Here is a 13,211-nt window from a genome sequence, read left to right as displayed (position 1 = left end):
AAAGCTATGTGCCACATACTTGACACTACCTTGCCTTTTCCCATATATGTACCCTTAAGATCACTCTATCATGGTATATAGAGGCTCCCCTCTTTCCTTGAATAACTATACAGCACCCCATTGTACGGACACAATAAAACTTAGTAAGATAGCTTCTTCATGGACATTGGGTTGTTTTGTGTTTTGCTGTACTAGAATGTACTGTAATAAAGAGCTTTGTGCATGCAACTTTATTAATCTGCTGGTGAATATTTAGGCTAGAAATCTACCAGTATGATTTCATGGTCAATAACTTTTAATATTATTTTGTTCACACAGTTATTTTTAACCTAGACTATTTCTTTAGCCTTCAGTCTCATTGTATAGCACTTACCACACTTATGTCAATATTTTGCATCTGAACTACAAATCTGATCATTTTATCCCTTTGCTTATAGACTTCCTTAATTGCTCCATCTCTGTGAGATGGTAATGAAACTGTTGAGTGAGAGAGTCCGTAACCATCTCTGGCTTTGCTTTCTAGACTCACTTGTAGCACTTCCCCCATACAAACTTAACTCCAGTTTTACCAAACTTCTAGAAGCTTCCCAAAGACATATGCCCTCTCATGTTTTACACATATCTTTCTCTTCCTCATAATCTCTATACACCCATAAAAATGTAGTTCAAATTTTGTCTCTGTGAGTTCTTCCTGAATTTCCTCAAAAATCAGAAAAATCCTACTTTGCTCAGATGGTACTCTGTGCCTCCTTCTATTGGAACCTTGATCACCTTTTTTTTTGGCAACTGGTTATTAAAAAGACTTTTCTATGATGTGCCAGAGCTGTGCTGGAAGATTACATATGTATTCTATCAGAGCAGCAAGGTCAAGTAACACAGCCAGAAGTCAGGGCCTCTATAATCTGAACCCAGTTGCTATTATTCTAAAAACTTGAGGCCTTTGAAGTTGACCACACTACTTTTCTAAACGTTGTGGATTCTTCCAGTTTACTTTTCAGCTTCCATACCCCTCATTGCACCTTAATGTCGTTAACTCATCAGATTTTAATAAAGACAGCATGGTGTCTGAAATCAAACAGACCTGAGATATATTCCTACCTCTTGGCTTTAACATTTACTAATAATAAAACCTTGAACAAGAATTTTAACCTTTGGCTGCATTTCCTAATCAGCATAATCATACCTACATTTTTTCTGTAGATCAAGTGACATATGTAAGGCCTTAGTGTAATTCTTGGCACATGAATGAGGGTTCGTACACATTAGGGGTCTTCTAATAATAACAGGGATTTTGCTTTGTCCCCTTCACTAGTATGAAGCACTTAAACAGCAAACACATATGGTAGGTGGTCAGAATATTACTACCTGTGTGTGAATAATTTGATAAATAAATATTTCCTAACACCCTTACTCTTCCTCCGAAGTTCCTTTTCCTAATTGAAGGTATCATTGCCCTTCTAATCATGGCAGCTTCTATTCAGAAAGCTCAGGTTTCAAATTTGGGGATATCGCTGACCCTAAATAAGGCCACATTTCCCAGGCCTCCCAGTCAGCTGGTGAGTGTGCCTGCCAGTTCTGTCTCAGCAACGACTCTCCCAGCTCCTTCATCCTGCTTCTTCTCTGTGTGTTTTGCTCCAGTCCACTCCCATATCACCTGCCATTCTGAAAGGTCAGTCTATAAGCTAATCTAGGCTCCTGCCTTTCCTGGCCCCTCACCCCCACTATCAAAAAAATGTTCCTCTTTTAAAAGTGTCCTACCTGATTATGCTATATCCTATCAAATATATATGACAGCTCCCAACAACATATGGTTCAATATCCTAAGCATTTCATTCAAGTTACTTCATAAATGGTCCGAGCTGACTTTCTGTTCTTATCATCCTCTACACACTCAAGTTTGCACCCTGGAACAGGTCAGCAACATGTACTTTATACCATCAGGTCCTTGGACACCATTTTTCTACCTAGAAAGCTATACTTATCTATCTATCTATCTATCTATCTATCTATCTATCTATCATCTATATATCTATCTATCATCTATCTAATCTATCTATTTATCTATCTATCATCAATCTAATCTATCATCTATCTATCTATCATCTATCATCATCATTTATCTCTTTTCTGCTCTGAGGCACTCCATGTGCTGTCCCTCCTCTGCTCCTGGACAGTGATTTATCAACTTTTACGCAACCACATTCTGCTACGCTACGTGAGTGTTTTGAGTATAAGGCTGTGGCACGTACCTGTGTGGATTCCTTCCCCAAAGCAAAACTGCCGAATGCTGGCTGAATTGATTTTACAGGGTCGTAGGTCTGGGGAGTTGTAAGGAATCTTAGACCTCTTCTAATATGATCATTTCATGTAATACATTAGTAATTTGCAGTTCAGAAAATTGGGAAATATTTATTTAGAATAACACACGAGCAATAAAATCAAACATATTAGCTTGTAATGAGCTTTTGAATTTTTATACTGATGTTGCAGGATCTTTTACCTCTACCTTTACAAATGCTCCAAAGAGAGGCTCAGGAATTGTTTTCTATATGTAAATTCACTCTTGGGGGCAATAGGAGGTATATCACAAGTCATATTTATAGAATGGTTCCGAGGACATACACTCAGGATTAAAAGTTCAGGTGCTGGCTCTGCTATTACTGGCCACAGTTTTATTCTTCCCTGTGTTTTTTTTCTTCAGCAATGCTGATTATCTCTGTTATTTACGAATGCATACAATCTACCCCACCCTCCATTTGCCTTTCTTTCCAAACCAACTCCCAAACTCTGTCTTCTTTGGTGTATGTTAGGGACAGGTATGACATGAGGAGATTTCTATAGAGATAAAGCTAGAGATATATTATTCAAAGAAAGATAACTCAGATTCATAAAGTAAAATGGAGGTTTTAATTAAATGGAATAATATAAATTTTAAAAATGAGGTTACTATCTTGAAAAAGTACAGTTGTGTCATCTGTGGTCATATTAGCTGAGGTGTCCTCTTGACAGTTAGTTGAAAAATATAACTTATCTTATATTTGTATCGATGGTGGCATTACATCACATGAAAGCTCAAATCTTTCAACTTAGAGAAGAATAAAAGGTGATAATTAACTCTGCATCAGGAGAGCTTCACTAGTTGCCCAACTAGGTGATGATTTCACTGATTTGGTGGGTTTTGCAATTTTAATTTAACGGAAATTCAACTTGAATTGTATGTGGCCCATTTTATTTTATTATCTTATACGAGAAATAGAATGTTTACAGCCTTGTTGTTTACACTGAATGAAAAGAGAAAAAGAAAACATTTCTAATCCCATTTAACGTGCAAGACTAAATCTTTATAAACTGAAACGACAAAAGTATGTTTTATGCAACGCAATTACTCACAATTAGGTGTTTTTTTGTCATAACAATCTGTTGTGAAGTGTAACGGGAAAGTGAGTAAATAACAAAAGATGTTATTTTAAGAGCAAAATTCCAGAACTTGGAAACCCTCTGAAGGAAAGCACTGGGAAGTTTTAGTGGGGAGTAGTAAATATCATCTACAACTACAAATACAGGTGGTCTCTAACAAAGGTAGTGCATTTCCAAAAAAGTCTTTACCTGGTGGGGCCCTTGGAATACTTTCATATTAACTGACCCATTCATTCTCCACCTTCCCAAATGTTACATCAGATGGACAGAGGCCCTAGCTGTGTTCTCTTTCTAATGATTTCTGGGTAGCTCATGTCTGACGAATGTAACCCAACTTTCCAGGCTCTAAAATGCAACCAATGGAACCCAAAGAACTGTGAAGATTCGAACACTTTCTCTCTCCCAGTTTGATGAAGGTAAAGGATTGCAGCTATGGATCAAAAAACTTCAAACCACACAGGAATAGAAACTGTCATGGCGCTCTGGTTTTGGACTCCAGGCAACACCGTCAGGTGAAATGAAGTCTTACAGATGACCCTGGAGAGGATGTGGCACCATCGCTCCAAAACTTCCTAAGACAATGCATAGTCTTCCACTCGGCCAGAACAACTTCAGTCTTCGGGGAGAGTCTGGAGTCGAGGGACCAAGCAGTGTGCATGGAGAATGCCCTGTTTTTCTATCAGACTCCACGCCCAGCCCACTGTCTCTAGCGCTAGCCTTGCCATCCTCCTCCATCAGCCCCCGAGGTGGGCCACAGCCTAGAGAAAAACGGCCCTCAGGAATGGAGACTGGAGAGAAAGGAGCCTGCAGCTACTTTCCCCACTGGACACCTCACACTGTTCTCCTTCCTAGTTGTGCTCCGTGTTTCTCCAAAAAGCATATGACAGGCACCACTCGGTTTTCATTTCTCAGGCTCTGCTTCCCCATCCTGTTCATTACCCAAACTTTGCTATTTCCATGAACTTTTCTTCCTTCCTCTCTTCCCTAGGATGTTGCAAGTTCTCTGGGTCTCTCCCTCGCTTGACCGCCTCCAGCTCTTCCCTCCTCCCTCACCCCAGCCCCTGTGACCCGCCGGGGCTGCCCTTTAACCTCCCCTCTGCTCCTGTCCCCCCCTGCGCCCCTTCACCCCCTCCGTGCCCAGCGCGGACTCCCCCGATTCTCGGGCTGTTTGCTGCTGAGAACCCTCTGCTGCAGCGCGGACCGGAGTCCCCGCGCGCAGCCCAGCGGCAGGAGAGGGCGAGGCTGAGCGGAAGGCGAGGGCAGGAGGGGAGGGCGGCAGCCGGTCCTCCCCGCGAGCCGGAGAGAATGCGGCAGGGGGCCGGGGGCCTGGGAGGCACTCACTCCCCGCGCCCCTGACGCGGCCGCAGCCCCGGCCCCGGCGCCAGTCTCCTGCCCCGCGCAGTCCCGAGCTGGGCACAGGCGCCCGGAGAGCCGACAGAGGCGCGCCCGGTGCCCATCCCCGGAGCAGGTCCCTCTGCGGACCCGGGAAGGAGAGGGGACGGCGCCAGCGAGCGGTGAGAGACGGGGAAACCTGTTTCCCGGCGGCGGGGCGCGCGGGAGGCCGGGCGAGCACCCGGGGGCGCAGCCCGCGCGGCGGGGGGCGCGGGGCGCGGGGCGCGGAGGGAGTGGCGCTCGCGGGGAGGCGGGCGCGGGGGCCGGGGCGGCCGCGGGCGGGGACCGAGGCTGGGCGGGCGGGCGGCGCGGCGGCCGCCGGGGTGAGTGCGAGCGCGAGGGGCGAGGGGCGAGCGCGCGCGAGGCCGGGAGAGCGCACGTCTCCTCCCGCCGGCGCCGCGAGCCGCGCCACCACCATCTTCTGCATGTGCCGCCTTTGCAGCCGGACGGCAGCCTCTCCGCGGGCTATGGAGACTGCGGGAAAGCGCTGGCAGCCCGCGATGGACTGCTGAGGGGAAGGAGTCCGAGTCAGAAACCGCCCAAACCTCCTCTCTCCTGTTTTTTTTTTCTTCCTTTCTTTTTTCTTTTTTTTTTTTTTTCAGTTGCTTTTAATTTTAGCGCCCTCGTCGTCAATGCCTGTCTGAGCAGCCTGGAGGAAGAGTGCGAAAAGAGAGAGCGCGCGCCGAGGAGAGGAGAAAGGAAGATGAGGATTATTTGCAGGCAGCTTGTCTTGTTATTTTCTGGATTCTGGGGACTCGCCATGGGAGCCTTTCCGAGCAGCGTGCAAATAGGTGAGCTCAGCCCCGAGGGGTGTGCGGGCGGGCGGCTGGGGCCGATCTCCCGAAGTGAGTTCCCTGAGTTGCGGATAAGCAGTTCGGGGCCACCGTCCCTCGGCCGCCCCCTGCCCCTTTGTTTCTCTCTTTTCTCCCCTTGGCACACACAGAACGGACCGCTTCTCGAGTGCAGGTTCGTTTGGAGAACACACAAAACTGCCCCCTTGCCGGCCTCAGCACAGGCTCCCATCTCCACCTTGGGTTCAAGTCGCTTAAGTGGGATTGGAATAAGTTGAAAATGACCTACACGGGGTTTGGTTACATTTTACGTGATGTTTCTTTCCATCCGTGTCTCTAGAGCATGGAGGGATATCGAGTTTTTGTTTTGTTTTGTTTTAATACACTTCTTCCCACGCTGGGCGCCGCAGCCTTCTCCCGATCATAGAAAGACATTGCTAAGGGGGTCGGGGAAGGGGGGGGGGGGAGCTTTACACCTGCACCCGGCCTTTGCTTGCCACCGGCAAACCCATTCCAAAGTTAGCTCCCCTTCCCGCAGTCTTCTCTCTGGGTATTTTGTTTTCCTCTTGAATCTTTTGCCCTTATCCCTGCACCCAGACTCTATTTCCGGGGAACTATCCATCTTTGGCTTTTCTTGCTATTCTCCTCTCCTGTCTTAATGGGATGCAGCTATTGAATTTCTTCCAGCGAAAGCCCAGCCTCAACACTGCATCATTTCTCGTGGACTGTGCACAAAACGGAGCTAATGAGGCTGAGTCCACCAGCTGCAGGGAAACTAAGTTCACGTCTCCTTCCCGATTCCCCTCGGTGCCTGCGTGGCACCACATCCCTTCATGTCTGCATTTTCATGCAAATCCTCCTTCCTGTTCCTCTGCACGCATCTTCCAGAGAAATGCCCGGAGCTGGCTGGTGTAGCGGTGTGCTGGGAACCGCGGGGCGGGGGAGAGAGAAAAGGCAAACACAGTAAATGGTCTCAGAGGTCATTGTGATCATGACAAATGGGGACAGGAAACAGCTGAGCTGTCCTGAAGACTAAAATACGGAGCCTGCACCTTGGGGACAAAAGGCCAGTCTCCCAAGATGGGGCAGGGGTAGCCCCTTGGATGTGTGTGCTGGGGAATGGCAGTGGATTTGACAGTGTGTGGGGTGAGAATCGCATTGACCAGAGAAAACACTGAATGTGCTTTTCCTGTTATGTTTAATAGGTGGTCTCTTCATCCGAAACACAGATCAGGAGTACACTGCTTTCCGATTAGCGATTTTTCTTCATAACACCAGCCCCAATGCGTCGGAAGCGCCTTTTAATTTGGTACCTCATGTGGACAACATTGAGACAGCCAACAGTTTTGCTGTGACAAATGCTTGTAAGTAAAACATAAATTGTGGATAAATTAGAAGATAATTAGAATGAGGCACTAGAGTGCCTTTCCTCTTTATTATTAATATTAATTTTTTTAGAAAGAAATTTAAGCTCCCCACATATGGCTGGTTCCAGAGCAAATCAGAGTTAAAAACAAGATTTAGTCCTGAGATATTCAGATGGTTTCTTTCCCCTTCCTTCCTTCCTTCCTTCCTTCCTCCCTTCCTTCCTTCCTTCCTTCCTTCCTTCCTTCCTTCCTTCCTTCTTTTTTTCATTTCTCATCTGGATAATTCAAGTTAATTTCTCCTGTAGCATTTCAGTCACCTCAAATGTCAAGTCAGTGAAAATCGTACTCAGTCTAATTTGGATTCTGTTCCTTTGGTTTTTCTTACTTGCTTTTCACTTGAGTAAGCATATGTCTCGTTTTTAAGGTAGACACCTGCTCTCGTACACTGATGAAAGCAGTGGAAGGTTTGCTAAGAGTGAGAAAGAGAGGGAAGCGGTGGTGTGGAGGACATATATTCTAGTCGGGTGGCTTACGCTGCAGATGATCTGGTGATGTCACTTGAGGCTGTCCCACTCTTATATTCTGGGTTGTAAATGTCTCTTACTGTCACGTAATGCATATATCCTGTGGGTATGACTCCATGAATCCTTACCTTGGTGCCAAATCATGTTAGTCTTTAATCCACCTGAATTCACAAATCAGTGCAGCTGGATCTATTACCCCACACAATGAAACTTTAGCGGGTGACCTCACCTAATGCTATAAGGAAACAGTTGAACAGTGTTCCCTCCCCCCCAATACTGTCTAACTTAATGTAAAAAAATACAATCAACTGTGGATTACTTGAAAATTCACTGAAGTATGATCAGTCAATATACCATTTATGTTGCATTTTCACTTTTGAAGGAAATACATGTTTCAAATATCTCCTCAGCTTTACATACTAATTTACTACTGCTCACAATTTACGTGTTAAGATAATTGTTACAGATTACATAAGACATTTAGGAATAGTTTCTACACAAAATTTTGCACAAGAGTAATAAATATTCAATCATATTGTATTTTATTATAGTAAGTTAAGCATATTTTAATTTTAAAAGCTCTCTCAGTACAAGAAAATGTACCAACTAAATAAGTGAAATTGAAAACAGTTTTTAAATGTTTGGAGGATACCTCTTTCATTAATTTATTTTAATACATATTTATTAATTCATCTAATAATATGATCAATTGTCCTTAATATTTGGCATCTAAACATTAATTTATTTTAGAAATTGATTTCAAAAGACTGTCAAAGCATTTGACATTTTTGGAAACTGAAACATGTATTGTTTTGCAGGAATGTTATGTTTCCTATGAATACTACTTAATTAAAAAATAACTTGGTATTTAGTGATAAAATCAATATCATATTAGAGCAGGAGGGAGTTATTTTCAAGCACAAATGCACATAAATTAGAGTTGGTTTTGTGGGTGGTCATTTTTGCAAGTTGTTTAAGTTACTAGTTGTGTGTTCCAAGTTTGAAAGGAATGTCAGCATTTCTAATAGTTCTAGGTATAAAACATCCTACTTTGTATATAAATATTATGTATTTATTTAAAACTTGTTCTTCTCTCTCCTGAGATTCTGTGAACAAAATATTACTAACTTTAAAAATAATTTATGATCCAAATATATGTGAAGGTACTTCATCAACAGCAAATTATTAATTAAAATTTTAATTTTTGCTATTAAATTTTGAAAGACTTTTTAAAAAGTATCAGATATATTAGTTTTATTTTGTTTTGTTTTTACAAATTAAGTTCTTAATATTCTAGAGTTTGGATCATGACGTTCAGCTATATAAACTGCAAAGTACTAATACTTTCTTCCTCCCTATCATTTGATAATCTCACTCAGGATAATTAAGTGTTACTCTTAAAGTACCTGTAAGCATGAGAAATTGATAGGAAGCTGAATGAAAAAGTCATAAAATATAAATGATATGGTATTCTTTCATGTTTAAGACTGAGAAAATTGAAACTAAGTAAACTTTAAATTTGCTTATTTGGAATCCACCTTTAACACAATGTTAGTGATATCATATTTTTCCATAATCAAATTAATTGATTTTATGTACATATTTAAAATAATTTAAAAATACAAATTATAATTAAGGACACACAAAAATATTTTTTAGTAAAGAAAATGAATTTTTTGGAGGGGGATGAGTATGCTGAATGTCCATAAGGCAAACCTAAGCTGAGTTTGGGGAAAATCAATGATCAGAGAGCATGGGTCAGGTGTCTGTGTTTGATGAATGGGCTGACCGAGAGGATATACTACGTGATTTTCCAGTTTAATTAATGGTGAAGCATTAGCAATAAGTATGAGGCAAACTTATATATGAAGCTTTATTCCTTTGGGTACAATAGGATAAAAATAATATTCTGAAGAATTACCATAGGAGTTATTCCTCACAGTGATACAGAGTGGAGTTTTAAGTTTTTCATGCTGGATTAAATATAAAGATATAATATGTGATTGGTTAAGTTTATTTGAATTCTGATTTTCCTGCAGTGGATTCTTTTAAAATTGCAGGATCTTGTCTGTCTGTGAATAAAGATCATTAAAAAGGATATGTTTATTTTATGGAATGTATAATCAAACCCCTAAAATATATTAAATAATAAAATTATTGGTCATCTATTAGGTATAATTTAATGTTGGTTCTTCTGCCTGAAAATTAATTTAGCCCTCTACGATTACTTTGGGCCATTTAAGCATTCTGTGTATCAAGTCTAAGCCTGATTAACTCAAATTCACCACTTTTGGTATAAATCCCAAGTTTGTGATGGAGGAAAAATAATTTTAGTTTTATTTTATTTTTAACAATATTTGTGCAAGATTAAATTCAAATATTATTTTTCTATTCTAACTATTCACATTGTTGAAAAGTCACCCTTCATTATAAAACTGAAATGATAGGAAATACAGATGATATAAAATTATGACCTATTTTAATAAAAAAATAGGTATAATATATAGATCAAATATTAAAATTTCAAAATTTAATTAAAAGTACACATTTCTTTGCTGTGATCTATCTAACATATGGGGAATAGAAAAAATGATATTTAAAAAATAAATTCAATATGGTCAATGTTCTTTAATAAAACATTCAACTGACCCAAAATAGCTATCTTTGTAAACAAACATGCTAGTGCAATAGGATATATCTTTTGCAAAATGTTTGAGACAACCTGAAAGTAGGCTGTTTTCTTATATTTTTCTAATAGTTAATGAATACAGGTTTTTTTTGAGGATTATGTATATTAAATTTGACGAAAAGTAAAAACCACAATATGGAAGTAGTTTGTCAACAAGTTTTCTAAAAGATAAAAACACTTGAGAGGTTGAAATGATTAGTTAGTTTAATATAGTTACATTAGAAATCTGTTAAGGAATCAGTCCTTTAAAAAGGCAGTCACTTTACAAGATAAATTGCGAATATTCAGTTTCTGAAATTAGTTATCTAACTTTCAAAGGAGAAATAGGAAATACATAAAACAGATCAGTTACTCATGTATTTTCACTTTGGTGAAATAAATGAATTTTATGGAATATTTCGATTTTTTAAAACTTAAATAGAAAGGGCCAAATGATCAATAATTTCATTGTTTAATGATGCATTTTTCTTTCTTTTCTCTCAAAAATCTGTTAATTCAGTGGTTTAAAAGATTATGGTTGGAAAGTTATAGCAATCACAAATAGACTGGAGATTGGATGTTTTATCCTCTTAATGGTGAAAAGTTGTTCTTTTTTCAAGTTGAATATTAGTTCTGTTTGTGGTCGGTTTACTTGTCAACTCTAAATATACAAGATGATTGCCACTTATAAAAGTAGGTTGGTGGTAAAATATAGTTGTCTAGTTAATCTAAATACATTGAAAATGTGGCATTGTACCCAGCAGGCTTTGCAGGCTTCCCCACTGTCTTATATACCAGCTACGTAATAAAACCTCCTTGAATATAATAGTAGTAAATATTAATATATTGTCTTTGATTAAAAAATGTTTAAACATAGTACATGTTCCTTTCAGAGACATGAAGCCATATGAAGATATTATAAGAGTTTACATGGCTGATATAATAATCCTAAACATGCTGAAAATAAAATTCTGATGGTTTTACCTCCTGCATAGTAGTTAGTAAAGATACATTAGAATTAAATACTGTTGGCTTTTTATTATTTTTAGGAAAATAAGTGACATGACTCTTCTGTGATTCTTATTAGGTTTCTGTATTTTTAATTGATGGCAAGATTCTGTGTTGATTTTAAATAATTTAGTTTTATAAAATTCTTTCTCTCTTCCTCTTAATTTTCCATTGTGAGATTAATGACAAAGATGAGTCATATACCTATGGCTTGTTCCTTTCTAAAATGATAGAATGATGCATAATTTGCCTTGATGTATTTCAGTATTGTCACATGATGAAATCTCCATAAAACCATTACAAAAATTCCTCAAACATTTTTTTTTAATTTGGATTTTTCTAAGTGATGTTAATTTCCCAAAGAGGAAAATTTTTACTTTCTGATATTAGGAAATATGTATACATCTTATTTATAGAATGTTATTATTGTTCAGGAATTTTACATGAAGGATAAATAGACCTTAAATTTTATGACAAGACATAATTTTTAAATGCTTTCATATACCTAATGTTATTTGACCTCAAACTAGTCTTGCAGTAGAACAGTCTAAGAAGAGAGTCATATTTTGTAGTGCAGCCAGCTTTGGTTCCGGGAGTCATTTAACTTGCCCAGGATTATATGGCTAATAAGCTGCAGAGTCCGGGTTCAAAACCAAGTCTTCTACTATCCTAACACTTCTACCAGCAAGCCATAGGGTGTGAAAAATACATCAATATTGATATTACTTGAATCGAGAAAGAATAGAACAGAATTGCCATTTATCTTTTTTTCTAATTTAATTGCAACATTTTGAAGAAAATAGAACAAGACATTTCTGGGCAACTTATTCATTAATCATATGACATTGAGTGATATAGCAAGGACTGAAGTCATATTACGTAATGAATTCATCCATTCATTCACTAGATTAGATAACGAATGAATCCATTAATCATTAAACACATTTATTAAGGGCAACTGCATTGAAGACTGTACATTAGAAACGAGAATCCAAAAACTTATGAGAATAGTTGCTGCCCTCAGGAGCCGATAGTCCAGTGGGAACGATAGATAAGCCAGTTATTAAAAGTACAGTGAGATAAAGTGATCTGACAGAGAAAGATGAACACAGGAAGGGTACCACCAAACGTGGCACAGCCTCTTAGGAGAGATGTCCCCTGATCTGGGTGTTAAGGCTCTAGTTGTGTAGTTTGAAAAAGAGGATAGAAGGAAGGCATGAAGCAAGGTATGACAAGGCACCGAGGTGTGGGAGAGCCAGGTGTGTTTGAACCACTGAAAGTTATTTGGTCTGGTTGTAATATTGAATGTGAGGAGAAGAGGTGTGCTAAAGGGTGAAGCTTTGCAGATACACAAAGAATCCTATAGCTGCTATACAGAGACTCTTACGAATAAAAAAAAAGGATCCATAAAATAATTTAAAACATAACAATGATATGACCAGATTTATATTATACAAAGAACAGGCTGGTTGCAAGAGGGAGAGTGAATCAAAAGGGAACAAAACGGGAAGATAAACACCAAGTAGTTGAGTCTTAAAGTAATGAGTCTTGAAGGAATACAATTTAGGGTGATAGACTCTTAAGTAAAAGCAGAAGCACTGAGGAGAGAGAAAAGCCCATAGATCCAAGAATACAGAACTGTTGGCAGGATGTAAGGATGGATTGTGTGTCTGTGTGTGGGGGGGGCGGGTAGAAAAGAAGTATGGGAAGAACAAAAGATGATTTCTTTGATTTCTGGAGGGGACAAATGATTCAACAGTGATATCATTAGCTAGGAAGGGACACATAGGAGAATGAGATTTGAGAGTGGAAGGTGACTTTCGTGTGGATGCACTGAGTTTTCAAATGTTCTTATTGATTTTAAAAAGAAAGGAAGGGTGAGGGATAGAGAGCTAGAAACATCTATGAGAGAGATGGAGCCCGAAACCCCGGGCATGTGTCCTGACTGGGAGTTGAGCTTGTGAATTTGAACTGGTGAACCCTGGATACACTGACTTTTAGTTAAGAGACATCCCAATGGAGACAGGCAGTGAAGAGTTAGATG

General features: G+C 39.7%; 1 protein-coding gene across 10 annotated transcripts in view; it reads left to right on the top strand.

Annotated features, from left to right (window-relative positions):
• The first annotated feature begins 4,694 nt into the window (after nucleotides 1-4,694).
• Nucleotides 4,695-13,211, top strand: part of GRIA4 (glutamate ionotropic receptor AMPA type subunit 4) — a 433,261-nt gene continuing 424,744 nt past the window's right edge. For 7 of the 10 annotated variants that reach the window (XM_070426006.1, XM_070426005.1, XM_070426012.1 and 4 more), the window contains exons 1-2: nucleotides 5,240-5,600; nucleotides 6,806-6,964. In XM_070426006.1, coding sequence (XP_070282107.1) covers nucleotides 5,513-5,600; nucleotides 6,806-6,964 — 247 coding nt within the window. In that variant the 5' untranslated portion in view covers nucleotides 5,240-5,512. Of the gene's footprint in view, nucleotides 4,932-5,239; nucleotides 5,601-6,805; nucleotides 6,965-13,211 lie in introns of those variants that run through there. The other 3 variants (XM_070426004.1, XM_070426013.1, XM_070426014.1) reach the window with 3 other exon arrangements.

This window comes from Myotis yumanensis, unplaced genomic scaffold (assembly GCF_028538775.1).
Source record: "Myotis yumanensis isolate MYYU_CA2020_CCGP unplaced genomic scaffold, mMyoYum1.0.hap1 SCAF_10, whole genome shotgun sequence".
Taxonomy (NCBI): Eukaryota; Metazoa; Chordata; class Mammalia; order Chiroptera; family Vespertilionidae; genus Myotis; species Myotis yumanensis.
The sequence above is the reverse complement of the archived record's forward strand: the minus strand, read 5'-3'. Positions and strand labels throughout refer to the sequence as shown.